The sequence below is a fragment of the Thermobia domestica genome, chromosome 4 (assembly GCF_964235325.1).
Source record: "Thermobia domestica chromosome 4, izTheDome1.hap1.1, whole genome shotgun sequence".
NCBI classification, from domain to species: Eukaryota; Metazoa; Arthropoda; class Insecta; order Zygentoma; family Lepismatidae; genus Thermobia; species Thermobia domestica.
The window spans coordinates 22,830,430-22,846,204 of NC_137457.1; the positions used below are offsets into that span (position 1 = coordinate 22,830,430).

General features: G+C 34.3%; 1 protein-coding gene across 1 annotated transcript in view; it reads left to right on the plus strand.

Moving 5' to 3' along the window:
* The window catches only part of LOC145683764 (uncharacterized), a 29,965-nt gene extending 14,749 nt beyond the window's left edge, over nt 1–15,216 (plus strand). The window contains exon 2 of the mRNA XM_081755325.1: nt 12,306–15,216. Coding sequence (XP_081611451.1) covers nt 12,312–14,090 — 1,779 coding nt within the window. The 5' untranslated portion in view covers nt 12,306–12,311 and the 3' untranslated portion in view covers nt 14,091–15,216. The remainder of the gene's footprint in view (nt 1–12,305) is intronic.
* Nucleotides 15,217–15,775: the final 559 nt, after the last annotated feature.

Here is a 15,775-nt window from a genome sequence, read left to right on the forward strand (position 1 = left end):
TCTACATTGAGAGGACGAGGAAAACCGTCCTCATAATTTTTTTTTTTTTTTTTTTTTAAGCGGTGTCCAAAATATTTATGAAGTTGAAAACAATGTTGTGGAGGATCAGGGGAGCAGAGTTGTCTTCAACATTGGGAGGCGAGCAGATTTGAGGCTTATTCTGAGGGAATGTCAATTTCATCTCACTTTCCTTTGTTGCAATCAGACACAAATCATCACATTTCTCCCCCCCCCCAAAAAAAAACACATTTCAAATCGGATTATTGGTGGGACAATCTCCCTAGTTCCAAGATTGGAGGAGACATGTCCTCCTCATCCCCACGGGATTTGCGTCAGTGGCTAAAGTAAGAAGTTTAAGGAGTAAATTACATTTTGTAAATCCAAAAATTGTTACGTAAGGATTCATATAAAACACTTTTGTTTATCTGATTCGATAATTGTAAAGAAATTACTGGTAAATACAATGAAAAAAAGATCAATACCGACTTCAGTTTCTCATTTTTAAGCACAATGTATTATTAGGGTTATTAGTGAATATACTAAGAATACAGGTGCAAATGCACTTCTGTCCACGATAGTACATTCGCTTCTCATGAATGGGTCCTAACAGATATACTTCACACTTAGACCTATATCATCATGGAGAATTTTGAAGGAAGTGCCGGTAATTTTATTTTCCAGAGTTGGCAACCTTAAATAACAGCATCTACGAAACCTTAGTAGCAGTTACTTTTGCAATGACTGTCTATTTTCGTCAAGGAGAATTCTTCTTATCTTTTGTTCCTTATCTTATGTATGAACCTTGCTTGCTTGTTCACACCAGAGGTAACACTCGACGTTTCCCCCCCCCCCCTATTAATTCCTACTGCTGATACATCACGCTCAAGTACTTTTTGAGATTTCTCCTCCCGTGATACTTTTACGTAACCGCATATTTCTTAAATAGGGTTAAACCACATCTGAAGTTAGGTCCAAAGTTAATGAATACCATGGCTGACTGTGAGACGCGTAAAAGTACTTAAATTTTGTGTTAATTTTCTGATATGTTGTCAAACTATATTTCAGTAAACGTTAACTTATCCTGCCCTAAACATGTTTCCCAGTTTCTTGTTCATAATCATATTTAGCAGGCTTGATATCGGACTAAGGAAGAATTTGGTGTTATCTATCTATCTATCTATCTATCTATCTATCTATCTATATATATATATATATATATATATATATATATATATATATATATATATATATATATATATACAGGGGCGGATCCAGGATATGATCAAGGGGGGGCTAAACCATATTTTGCCGTTTTATCCAGTGTAAAGCAAAATTGAGTCCCATTTTATCCAGTGTATATCTGAGCGTCAAGGGGGAGGGCTATAGCCCTTATAGCCCCCCTGGATCCGCCACTGTATATATATAGAAGATTGGACTGTATGGTTCAGACAGTTAGACACTAAAAAAGTTAGAGAAAATATTTAGAGAGCTTTGAAATGTGTGTTAGAGGAAGATGGAGAAGATCAGAGAAGGTAACAATCGAAGATGTTTTAAAACGGGTAGGAGAGAAGAGGACACTTTTAGCCTGCATCCTTCGTAGGAAGGCCAATTGTATTGGACGGATCTCGCGAAGAAATTGTCTTCTTCATATCGCGATAGAAGGAAAGATGGTAGGAAAGCGAGGAGTAGCAACTGATCGATGATTGGAAAATCAGAAGAAAATTTTGGGAGTTAAAAGAGGAAGCTGAAGATCTCGAGAAACGTGGAAGAATCATCTCCAGGCCAAACCAAAATTAAAAAAGAAAAGAAAACTAATTAATCCCAGGACGTGCCAAAAGGCAGAATATAGACTTAATAATAATAATAATAATAATAATAATAATAATAATAATAATAATAATAATAATAATAATAATAATAATAATAATAATAATAATAATAATGCCTTTTTATCACAGATTTATGTAGACTTTAGTTCAGTGGACTCTAAGAGTAGAGTAGAAACTGAGATTGGAAGCTTTCGAAATATGGTACAATAGGAAGATAGTAAGACTATCCATGGCTTTGGATTGATTATTTTAACCAAAGAAACACTGACCAAAGCTTAATACACACTTTATTTTAAATTATTACAGCAAGAAGGAGTTAGAGAAGGAAGAAGAACGCAGAAGGGGCAAGAGAGGGAGAAAGAAGAATGAAGAGGATGAGAGTGGAAATTGGCATGGTATAGAAAGTATGGGAGAAGAAACGGAGAAACTGAAGAATTTATTGAAGAATGGAGGGGTCAGAACTTATAGAAAGAGTGGAGAAAGTTTATTAAGATCAATAAAGAAGAAAAATAGAAAAGGAACTAAAAAGATTAACGAAGAGGAAGAAGGAATCACTACTGGGTATGGTGTAAGGACTGAGATATATCATATATAGGAGAGACAAGAAAGAGAGTGAAAGAAAGATTAAAACAACATGAAGATGATGTTAGGAGGAAGAAAGATACCAATGCCATATATAAACATTTTAAGGAGACGAATCACGGAATTAATTGGGATAACACGGAAGTATTGGAGATGGAGAAAAGAATGATAATAAGGAAGTGGAAAGAAGCAGATTGGGTAAAGAAGGTAGGAAGAGATAAACTGATGAACTGGACAGGAAGCTTACTTATTAATGAATTATGGTAAGGAAGTTTGCATAGCATAGACAAAAAGAAAATAAAACAGGCCCTTATTAGAAACAAAAATGGCGGAACGTGATAGTTAGAGAGTGAACAAGAAGACTTAGGGATTGGCTGAAGGTCTCAGCAAATAGGAGGAAAAAGAGTACAACAATAACTATATTTGTCTCTGTAGTCTGTTAAAAGAATTTAAATGTTTTGATAACAATGACTATATATATGACTGTTAAAGGATTTAAACTTTGTCATAACCATAACTATATATATGTCTGTATTTTCATTTATTTTCGATATTGTCTGAAGAAGAACATGTTAGATATCCGAAACCGTTATTATAATTTAAAATAAAGTGTGTTTTAAGCTTTGGTCAGTGTTTCTTTTGTTAAAATAGAAAGATGTTGTAAACTAGATGGATGCAGTGGTATACGCAGGTTTTCATTGAAAGGAAGGGCTCAAACTCCCAAGTTCATACCATTTCAGGTGTTTATGCATCTAAATATGGTAAATGTTTGTGTTTGCACAATATCTTGCTCAAGAAGGGAAGTAAACCCGGAAAGTATTCCTCCTGAGTACGCGGCACGATGGGACAAAATATCAAATAAAAGTGTGTTAGAAATGGTAGGAAAAAAAAGAAGTTAGAAATGGTAGGAGAAAAAGAAGTTAGAAATGGTAGGAGAAAAAATTAGAAATGGTAGGAGAAAAAGAAGTTAGAAATGGTAGGAGAAAAAGAAGTTAGAAATGGTAGGAGAAAAAGAAGTTAGAAATAGTAGGAGAAAAAGAAGTTAGAAATAGTAGGAGAAAAAGAAGTTAGAAATGGTAGGAGAAAAAGAAGTTAGAATGGTAGGAGAAAAAGAAGTTAGAAATGGTAGGAGAAAAAGAAGTTAGAAATGGTAGGAGAAAAAATAGAAATGGTAGGAGAAAAAGAAGTTAGAAATGGTAGAAGACGATGATTAAGGCAAATGAATGATAATGGAAGAATTGAGGAATAAGAATGTGGGAAGACGTGAGAGTACCCCGAGAAAATTCACGGATAATGTCCACCGCAAACTTACTTGGTCAGGGATCGAACCAAGGACTCAACGCACGAAAAGTAAGCGCTCAACCACTAAGCCACACAGAGGAATCACGCTATTAGCTATAGAGGGAATGACAAAAGAAAAAATACGTAAAAGAATGCTGTAATTAAAAAAAATAGAGACGAAATAATAGGAGATGTAGCGAAGAGAAACTACTTGGAAATGAAATGCCTGTCTCACAATAGGAAAGTGTGGAACTCTGCGTCACGCCAATTGAAAGATTATTGACCTTCAAGAGAGGAAGATGTTAGCTCAATCAGGCACGTAGCCAGGATTTCATAATAGGCTGGGTCCGGGACGAAATACTGTGGTTATCACACCAGGGGCTCGATCATTCTAAACTATTTTACTGACAACTTATATTTGTTCGTTTAGCCAGGATTTCGTAATGGGGGGGGGGATTAAATACTGTAGTTACACACAATGCAAACCATTTTACTGGCATCATACCGATATTGATTTGTTAGAACAATAAAATGAAGATATGTTAGCCAGTATTTTAATAACAAAATATGAAGAATTCTTGAGTAAAATAATATTTTTAAAAGTATTGAAAAAGTCTTCCGAAATCATTAGAATTCGATTCTCTTTGTCTTCTTTTTCTTATCTTCGTTTAACGCCGTCAAGGATAGTAACGAGATCTGTTTTGGCAGTAAAGACATCCTATAAAATGAATTAGTGTTGCCACAAAATTGAAAATTTCTTTAACAAGTGTAGCTGGAATCTATGTTGCCAGGTTCATATTATTGGTGATTGGGGGAGTTTCTTAAGTTCTACCTGAGAGTCTCTCTAATCGAACCCATTTATCGATCGTCATTTGTAGTCCATAGGATTAGCATGGAGCTAGATGGAATTCGAAATGCTCCGTTACAATAATATCCATTTTTAACTTGAACGCCCCCCCCCTGTTTCCTCCACACAAAGCTCCTTATAAGAAAGAGTAACAAAACGATTGCTGTGTGTTTTTTTTTTAACGATTCTTTTTCTCGTTTCTTTTTGTTTCATCCTTCCTTAATTTGTTTTTATTTCTGGTTTCGAAGGGGGGTCCGTACCCGCCGGACCCACCTCTTGGCTACGTGCCTGGCTCAATGACTTTATTCATCTGTTCATTGCTTTTCGCCAGGTAGGTTCGCTGGGCAAAATTCAAGTCAAACGCTTAAATAGTTTTTTTTTCCTTCCTTCCTTCGTGTGAATCTAAATATTTGTCCTTGTGTTTTGTTAATTGTCATTGCAAACAGAATTTCAATAGCAAACAATGATCGCTTGAAAGAGTTGCTAGAATCTAAGGCTAGTTTTAGACAGAAGCATTTCTCATAGCAGATGTGCTGCCAAAAATCTCATATAATATTCTATGGCATCAAAAGTATATTGTGCTTTTACACGGTAGCAGCTAATCGCTGACAGATGGCGTTGGAGCAGGCTCAGGACCTCAAATGGGTTGTAACGGCAAATGGTTTATTTTAGTTGGTATATGACTAAAAGCATACTAAAATATAAGCCAGTGTCACTAAGTATATATATTTTTTAAAAAGTAACGATGAATTTTCAGTCAAACGTTTAGAAAGTCACTATTAGCTCATACCAGAAGTGTCTACCCGATGATGCTTACGAAAGCTCCAAAGCTCCTGATATGTAATGTATGTTTCAAACAAAGAGACAGTATAATCGTTTAAGTGATTTAAGAACCGAAAAGAATAAACAAGACTCCTCAATTATACGCAAGAATTAATTTTAGCATTTAATGATTTAAAAAAAAGAATGTTTAAATATCAAACACAGATCAATCGATATATCTCATTGAGCTAAACTAAATACTATGTGTTGATTCCAATCCTCATGAGTAGTTTTCGAGAAAAAAACATTTTTATAAACCTAATAATTTATGCTTTACAATAATCCACCAACAACAAAGAGGATTAGGATTAGAATTTAGATTTCTGTGCTTTAGGCATTTATAGTCATGTTAGCCCCTTGCCCATTAGGACTGAGGTCCCTCGGCAATTCCATTATCCGAGGAAAGGGAAGGAAGAAAGGACTGGACCTATATTTAGGTAGCATCCCGGGATTTCTCTGGTGTGAATGAGTAAAACGCTGGGAAACCTCACTCAGGATGGCTTGGTGAAGAAAGCTTTTACACTTTTTCAACCAAATGTTCCCACTGGGACTCGAACTCAGGATCGCTCGCACCAAAGACAAGACTACGCTACGCGAGGCCATGCCACCAACAAAGATGAAACTAATACTGTTGTATTTCCTCATAAGCTTTTCAATATAACACTATCAAGACGGCAATATACACTACGCTTATACAAAGCCAAACTATGAATAACTCTAAAGCTTACCATTTTTGTCTAACTATAATATACAAAGATAACAAATATCAAGAGATTGCGCTGAACAAATTGCCATGCTTCAAGATTAATTCTCATGTGTAGTTTACGGAATTAAAAAGTACGTTGTTTCTTCCTAATCTGATACAGCTGATAGCTTATATTCTGCTGGAAAAGATTTTATTTATTTATTTATTTTTGTACTTAATATGACAAATACACACTGTTAAGAAGAAAATCATTTTTAGTGTGGTTCGGCTTCTCCTAACAGTGGCATACACGCTCTGTCCAATAAAATAATAATAATAATAATAATAATAATAATAATAATAATAATAATAATAATAATAATAATAATAATAATAATAATAATAATAATAATAATAATAATAATAATAATAATAAATATGTATGTATGTCGTTTGCGTTTCGCATAGAAAAAAGTGATCTAGATACACCAACATTTGATATACTAATTGCCTACGAAGCCCCTTTCTCAATTTTCATTCCAGGACGGATGAAAATTTATCCCCAATTTTTGGTTGTTTTCTAAAGAACGCCTCGTCTGTATGCAACCAGCAATATATTTCATGTTGCGGGCTGACGTAACAGCAAAGGATAAGCACACGGGTAATGAAACGGCGTTGTGGAAAATATTATTCTTCCTCCTATTTATCCACGTTCTCAATTAAAACCTGGCAATGACAGGTGCCTATAGCTAGTAACTAGGTATGTGTTAATTGCAAATTTGGAACGAAGCGATTATTCATATTTTTTTTAGTGCATAAATTGTATTCATGAACGAACACGACATGCAGATAGTTGCATTTGGGATATCAGCGAAAAGCATAATGGAGTTGAAAAAAATTGTGTCGCAGAACAAAACGAAAAGGGCTTCGCCTTATTTCTAATACTGAAAATTCTATTTTCCATTGTTTAACATGATAATTCACGCGCCAAATGCTTTTCCAAGGTTTAGTCTGTGAGTATTCTGTTTTCCGTGATTATTCCTCAATGATATGTCCATGCTCTCAAATCACCATGTCAAATTTGGTTAATAATGGTTCATGCAACTCGGAAATCTAGTTTTTCGGTGATTATTCCTCTATGATATATCCAATCGGGACGTACTACCCTTAGGGTTCAGACATCTCGGACATGTTTTTTCGGTGATTATTCCTCTATGATATATCACATCGGGACGTACTACCCTTAGGGTTCAGGCATCTCGAACATCGTTTTTCGGTGATTATTCCTCTATGATATATCCGATCGGGACGTACTACCCTTACGGTTCAGGCATCTCGGACATCGTTTTTCGGTGATTATTCCTCTATAATATATATCCGATCGGGACGTACTACCCTTAGGGTTCAGGCATCTCGGACATCGTTTTTCGGTGATTATTCCTCTATAATATATATCCGATCGGGACGTACTACCCTTAGGGTTCAGGCATCTCGGACATCGTTTTTCGGTGATTATTCCTCTATAATATATATCCGGTCGGGACGTACTACCCTTAGGGTTCAGGCATCTCGGACATCGTTTTTCGGTGATTATTCCTCTATAATATATATCCGATCGGGACGTACTACCCTTAGGATTCAGGCATCTCGGACATCGTTTTTCGGTGATTATTCCTCTATAATATATATCCGATCGGGACGTACTACCCTTAGGGTTCAGGCATCTCGGACATCGTTTTTCGGTGATTATTCCTCTATAATATATATCCGATCGGGACGTACTACCCTTAGGGTTCAGGTATTTCGGACATCGTTTTTCGGTGGTTATTCCTCTATAATATATATCCGATCGGGACGTACTACCCTTACGGTTCAGGCATCTCGGACATCAAGTTTTTCGGTGATTATTCCTCTATGATATATCCGATCGGGACGTACTACCCTTACGGTTCAGGTCATCTCGGACATCAAGTTTTTCGGTGATTATTCCTCTATGATATATCCGATCGGAACGTACTACCCTTACGGTTCAGGTCATCTCGGACATCAAGTTTTTCGGTGATTATTCCTCTATGATATATCCGATCGGGACGTACTACCCTTACGGTTCAGGCATCTCGGACATCGTTTTTCGGTGATTATTCCTCTATGATATATCCGATCGGGACGTACTACCCTTACGATACTCAACGCACGCCCCGAAACCACCATGTCAAATTTGGTTAAAAATTCTTCAGGTATCTCAGAGGAATATCCGGATAAACGAACGGTTGAGTTAAATAACCAGTAGATTCGTTCCAATTAATGTCAGAAAACTGACTCAAGGAAAATGTCTGCTACGTGACTGTTTAAATTAGCAATAAAATTGACGCGCTAATATCTATTTATAAGCTGCCCCCTGCTCTCTCTCTCTCTCTCTCTCTCTCTCCAACTTGCTTCAAACAACTCTACTTGAGGTTGATATGTCATGGCTCTTGAGTACAAAAATGACTTTTCTCAAGCCTTTGAACAGTTTTCAAGCTTATGACATGATAACAATCTCTTCCAAGGATTATTTTTGCGAATTTTTCTTTTCAAACGAGTTGGTGGACAAAAGCAAGGAAGTTCGCAACGAAATAGTATTTTGAAGGTTATATGTTATTTTTTTTATCTGTCAAGATAGTTGTTACCGAGATGATAAATGTTGTAACATGTGTTGAATATGGTAAAACTACTTCGAATTCACTTACGACAATCACTTTTCATAATAGAGTTATTGAAAAAAAATTTTAATATTAGCACAACGATTGACGTAAAGGCGAAAGGTGATCACTCAGGAGACACAAAGTGCAATTAGATAAAAATTCTCGCTCTCTCTCTCTCTCTTTTATTGTAAATGAAGTGATTAGATATTTATTATAGGTTCATTTCATTGAACAAACAATGACCAGTGACTGAAAGTTGAGGGCAGTTTTTTTTTTTTTTTTTTTTTTTTTTAAGAAAATTCATATCCGCATCTTACTCACGAGCTTATTGTAGGTTATTAGAAAGTTAAAAAATAAACACTTCAAAAATGCTGACGTCTTTCATGCTGCATTGTTTAATTTCACTTTACATGTCACAAGAAAGGTAATCTACAGATATCTAAGAACTGGAATACTTTTAAATATTAATGCTGTCCGACTCCTTATTGTTTACCTTTTTCTGGGACTTTTTTTACGTTATACGTTCTTATTTTCCTTGTAAAGGGTTCTATCGGTTTTGTTTTTCAATAAATAAAAGAAACGTTAATCCTGGACACTTTCAAAATGTTTTTATAAAAAATCATAGTTCTGGATACTTTTAAAATGTTTTTATAAGAAATGATAGTCCTGGACATTTTAAAAATATTTTTATAAGAAATTATAGTTCTGGACATTTTTAAAATATTTTTTTAAGATATGATAGTCCTGGACATTTTAAAAATATTTTTATAAGAAGAAGCTTTGCTTTGTTATAATTAAATATAAACTAATTATTTGCTGAGCAAAACTATATATTTTCATTAAAATTACACACGTGTACGTGTTGAATTTTAATGAAAATATATAGTTTTGCTCAGCAAATAATTAGTTTATATTTAATTTTATAAGAAATGATAGTCCTGAATATTTTAAAAATATTTTTATAAGAAATGATAGTTCTGGACATTTTAAAAATATTTTTATAAGAAATGATAGTTCTGGACATTTTAAAAATATTTTTATAAGAAGAAGCTTTGCTTTGTTATAATTAAATATAAACTAACTATTTGAAACTTTAACACGTGTTGAATTTTAATGAAAATACATAGTTTTGTTCAGCAAATAATTAGTTTATATTTAATTTTATAAGAAATGATAGTCCTGGAGATTTTTAAAATATTTTAATAAGAAATGATAGTCCTGGACATTTTAAAAATATTTTTATAAGAAATGATAGTCCTGGTCACTTTCAAAATGTTTCTATAAGTGTTGATAACCTGAATACTTTTAAAATGTTTTTTACAAGAAATGATAGTCCTGGAAACTTTAAAAATGTTTTTATAAGAAATGATAGTCCTGGACACTTTTGAAATATTTTTATAAGAAATGATAGTTCTGGACACTTTTGAATGTTTTAATATATATTTTTGGCATCATTAAGTATATCATTTCGAGGTAGTCTTGGAACTTATTGAAAACAACTATGTATCCTCCTTCCCTCCCCCTAAAATTGAATAATCTTCCTTTTTTCTCTAAAAAAAATTCTGGCAACACTACACGAAGAAAGACTGTATATTGTGAGAAACTAGTCAATTCTTCAACTCATCACATTACAAACTTCAATGTTGGAGAGATTAAAAAAAAAAAAAATTAACAGATTGTTCTTAAACTGAAATAAATAGTTTTCTAGAATGAGAGTGTCATGGTTTAAAAGGGAAACAATTTTCCAAAATAATAATAATAATAATAATAATAATAATAATAATAATAATAATAATAATAATAATAATAATAATAATAATAATAATAATAATAATTCGCGGAACTGAGCTGATGATCGTACACTGAATTGCAAATTAGACGTAACGATTTGATTAGGTAATAAATTAATCACTGAACAAAGCAAAGTGATTTTTATTATAAAACTAATATCATCAGTGGCGTATTTAGGAGGGGCTTCCAGGCTTCGAAAGTTAGCAAAACCCCTCCCGAAACAAAATCGTAAATACGCCACTGAATATCATGTAACAGTTTCGCCAACTAAAAATACTTTGGCTTCATCAGACACTAAAATCTACGGGAACATTAACCTAGGTCTAAATAATCTACACGAGAATGTCTTCGTAAAGTTTCGTCTCTTTAGACTATGTTTGTTTTATTTTGGCAGACTTCCCGCCAGTGCTCTTGGTTGACCTTTAAAGGGTTTTCTGCTAGCACTCACGTGAACGTTTTAATCTTATTGGTTTTGTCGTATAGGTGGTGTCGTCCCACTTGCGACAGTCCTCTTAGCGACAGGAACTGTTAACTGTCCTATGAGCGACCGATTCGATCTGTTAACTGCCCTATAAGTCACCAATTCGTTCATACTAAGATAATGTAAGAAGATAAGGTTCTCTCTGCTTTAACTTGTTTCATGCTAATGTGATTTAGAACCTATCAAAATGTACTCTGAAAAATTTCGCTCTACCTGAATTTAATACGTGATAATGCTCTCATTACATTAACAATATTTTTACTAATATTATATTTTTGAATTAATTTCTATGAATACACTGACTATATCAAGGGGAAAACTAACTAAATATTTAGAGTACCTCCGCCTTTGTCTGATCCTAATATAATTAAAAATTTCATGTTAAAATGATACGGAGCATAAGTTTAGATTGAATATGTTTATGGTATAAGAAAGAAATCAGAAAGAGTATCATGCCTTAGGAAGTCTGAAAAGTAGATAGTTGGCGAAAGTTTTTGAAAATAAAATATATTACTGTACTTAGTGAGTAATTAGATTTGAATCAAATTAAGTACCGAAAACAGAGGTTTTGAAGAAAGGGGATATTACAACTGGATTTTCAATAATTACATAGGAATATACTTTTCATGGAAATATCTCTGTTGTCTCGTTAAATTATTTGATGTGTTTTATGTCAAATCTAACTCAAAATTAAAATAAGTTTTATTTGCACTCACAGTAGAGGGAAAAAATATTTTACAAACAGTATCACTGGCACGTACATATTTCATACCAAGATTGTTGAGGCGCTAATAACGCCAGAGGCAAACATATTTTATGAGGGAATCATATAATCTTCCATCATCTCAATGTAAATGAATCGGTCGCTCATAGAACAGATAACAGTTCCTGTCGCTAATAGGACTGTCGCTTGTGGGACTAACTCGTATAGGTGACGTTAGTTGTCAGCGAGCTCATCAAATGAAGACATTGCTATTTGGCGCGTATTTGAAGTGTTTAGTTGCCACAGTGTGTTACAGTGATTTGTGAGCAGTGTGACGTTTTGCTATGCCACCTAGGGTATTCTAACTCTCAACTTAACCGTGGCGTGGCAACAATGCGTTGCAGATAGATCCATCCTTTAGGCGGAAGTATGCCAAGTAAAAACAAACATACTCTAATAAACTTCTTCTTCTTCTTCTTAAAATTTAAACACAGGTAGATTTAAGCAACATTTATTAATCATTTAAAGCTTATGAATTAAGTATTTTACATTTACGAATTATATATCATGTAACTAATATTTGGTTTCTTTTTCTTACAGAATCGAATGATCTGCAAAATGTATCACACACTTAGCTGGATGCTTCGTAACTCCTCAAGAGGAAACAACATGGCCCGTGTGATATTATTTCTGTTGCTAATGTTAGCACAAAGTTCCATTTGTACAAGGACAATGGACGAGTGCTGTTGTGAATCAAGTGCTACAACAAACATAGTGACATTCAAGTGTAATTATTCTCATCTGACTGAAGTGCCTAGAAACATCAGTGCGAATGTAACAGTAATGGACTTATCTCACAATAGAATAATCAAGCTAGAAAGTAGGATTTTTATTTCTTCTGGTGCTCAAGGACTGCAAACACTAAATATATCTTCGAATGGTTTGCAAGTGTTACACCAAGAATCTTTTATTGGATTGAAACAGTTAACAGTGCTTGATCTGTCTAAGAACTCTATTAAACATTTTGCCCCAAGTACCTTTGTAGACAATGAAAACCTTACGGAATTGTATTTGTCTGATAATCCTTTGTTAGGTATTTCAGACGATTTGTTCTCCTATGTTGCATCATTACGCATTTTAGATTTGTCTGGTTGTCAATTAGAACACATCAAACCTAAGCATCTTCAACACATCACTCGCTTGAAAAGTCTTGATCTCAGCAGAAACCATTTGCGTTATATGAGTGTGGATACGGTGAAACATCTTCACTACTTAAATAAGATTAATCTTAAGGACAATCCTTGGCGATGTGACTGCCATCTACTTCCGCTGTGGGCTTGGTTTCTAGGTTGGAGCATGAGAGGTGAGGAAGCTCCGCTCAATTCAATGCATTGTTCGGAGCCACCTCGACTTAGAGAAGTTTCTTGGGCAAATCTGGTAGCAAATAAACATTTCGTTTGTGGACTCCATGTTGAAGTGTTGGAAGACAGTGTTCTAAATGTAGAGTCCGAAAATGTTACCTTGCACTGTAAAGTAACGTCTAACGTTCAGGCTCCGGAAATAATCTGGTTCTTTCATGGTAAACCAGTTACGAATGCTACCAAAGTGTTGCCAGGTAAAGAATCCTTTACAATATCTTCAAGTTTCAGTGATCCTTCATGGTCCAACTTAACTATTTCAAGAGTTAGCCGTTTTTGTTCTGGCGAATATTCCTGCGTTGCAACCGATGGTTCAACTCGTGTGTTCAAAAATGTAACAATTGTTGTTGAACGGGAGGACAATGAAACTCAGGTCAACAATCAGAAAGGAAGAGTATTTCCTTGGCTAATGTCTGCTTGCATTGTTATCGGTACTTTGATTCTTATTGGTGGAAGTATAACTTATTGTTTGTTGCAAATTAGACGAAGACGTCGACGAAGGATGAAAAAGCGACAAGCAAAAGACGATTTAAAGCCCAAAAGTAGAAGCCATTCGCCAAGTCCGTCAAAACATCGACGTTTCGATAATGTGACGTATGACGTCATTGACGTTTCACGCTCTCCAACTCTTTACCAGCGGTATCCATCAATCAATTCAATCCGATACGTTGTCCCTGATATGACAGTAAACAGCAATACTCAGGAAGTGAAAGTTCATGTGTCACCAAGTGGGAAGAAATTTATTTGCACCAACTTCGGTGATGTTAACAATGCAGAATGTATCCCAAGAAATAACACAATGCCAATATTATCAGAAAGTACAGAGAAGTTGCTCCCAAGAAGTCCTGCATCACCTCAATTGCAGGGTGGATACGCGCTATATCCTGCTCTTCCAATGGGTTGTCATACACGGCACCATTATTGTGTGTCCAGACATGATAAAACAAGAAAAATATCCATGCCTTGAGGATAATTAGTGTATATTTCAAAACTTCTAGAGTAGGCTGTAGGTAGCCTTCCAGCAACATAACCTAGAGGTAGGATGCCATCCTTTGTGTAGATAATTCTGAATGTTCTAAGTCAATCAGGCAAATGTAGGAATTGACCGAAAGAAGTCACGCAATCTAATTATATAAACGCCTTAAGATCAGGTAACTATAGCATGCACGTTTGGTGCATTTGCTCCCAGGTCCGATTCCGGTGAGAAAGCATTGAACGCATTACGATGTTTGGATTCCACTTCAACTACAGGTTCATGTCTCTTACCGTCTTGGTGTTGAAAAGAAACGCAAAACTACTACAACACTAGGAACCATTAATGTTAGTGTTATTACAGGCCCCAGTAATACAATCGGTACATTGCCTTTGAAACATGTAGTTCTAAATTTGAATCCTAGTTTAAAGGTACAGTTCCATTCGTTTTTAGAGTAGACCAGTGACTCATAAAAGAAGGATTCGGGGTTTAAACCCCGCTCCTTCAGTAAAATATTATGGAAAATAAACATTTATTACTAAGACTATATTGTTCCTACTATAAGACTTTGTTCCTATATATAAAAATTCATGCTCGTCCTGAAGAGCTGTCAGATTGAGTCCCTGAACCTCTCCCGTGATGAAATTCTGTGTAAACCACTGACGTACACAGGGCATTCAAAATTAACTCCATATATATATATATATCCAAAATTAACTTTTCTGATAGTGTATTGAAGGATACAAGGTATTATATCTGATTGAGAACTGAATTCGAATTGAAGAAATACCTAGGTACTTAGAATATTTTCATAAACCCTCTCGGGATGTCCTTTTCTCCTATGGTTATGATAAATCGACTTTTAGTATTTTGCATAGATGTATACAATAACGTACAAAGAATTTGTATATACGTGTAGATATTGTATAGTTACACTTTAATTCCTCTTTCAATTACTTGTATATACATTGTAAATACTTTACTTTGTACTTATGATATAGGGTGGTATATATTATATTTTTTGTAAGAATTAATATATGAAAATAACTTTTAATTCTCTTTATTTGTAAATATGTATATATTTATTTTCGATCAAGTTTAGAAGAAAATACAGAAATAAAATTGAATTACAAAAGAAATTCTTTGATTAGCATGTTCATGGAATTCTCTACAAACCATCTTCAGAAACTTTAAATTTTGTTGATAAAATTCATCTGCATACATAGGGTATTTGGAATGTTTTATTAAGAATTCTAAGTCATTAATATACAATAGAAAAAATAATGTACCCAGATTTGATCCTTGAGGTGCTCCCGACGTAGCAACATATTCTGATGATTTTCATTGTATGTATTGGGCATAACATTTCCTTCTGGATAACTACCATTTAATTAAGTTTTTTAAAAAACGTTTAGTTAATCCATATGATGATAATTTATTTAAAAGTATACTATGATTTATTTTGTCAAAAGCTTTATTAAAATCCAAGTAAATCGTATGTGTACTAGTTTTATAGGATAATCTTAAGTATTCATTAAGGACATAGATAAATTAGCCAAATATCAAATAATTCCATATTTTAATATTGTACTGAGATTGGGTAGTTGTTAAGAATGCTCATCTGAAGAAGTGACGAATATCGTGGATCAGCTCTCGTATGCATACTACTTTTTTTCTTG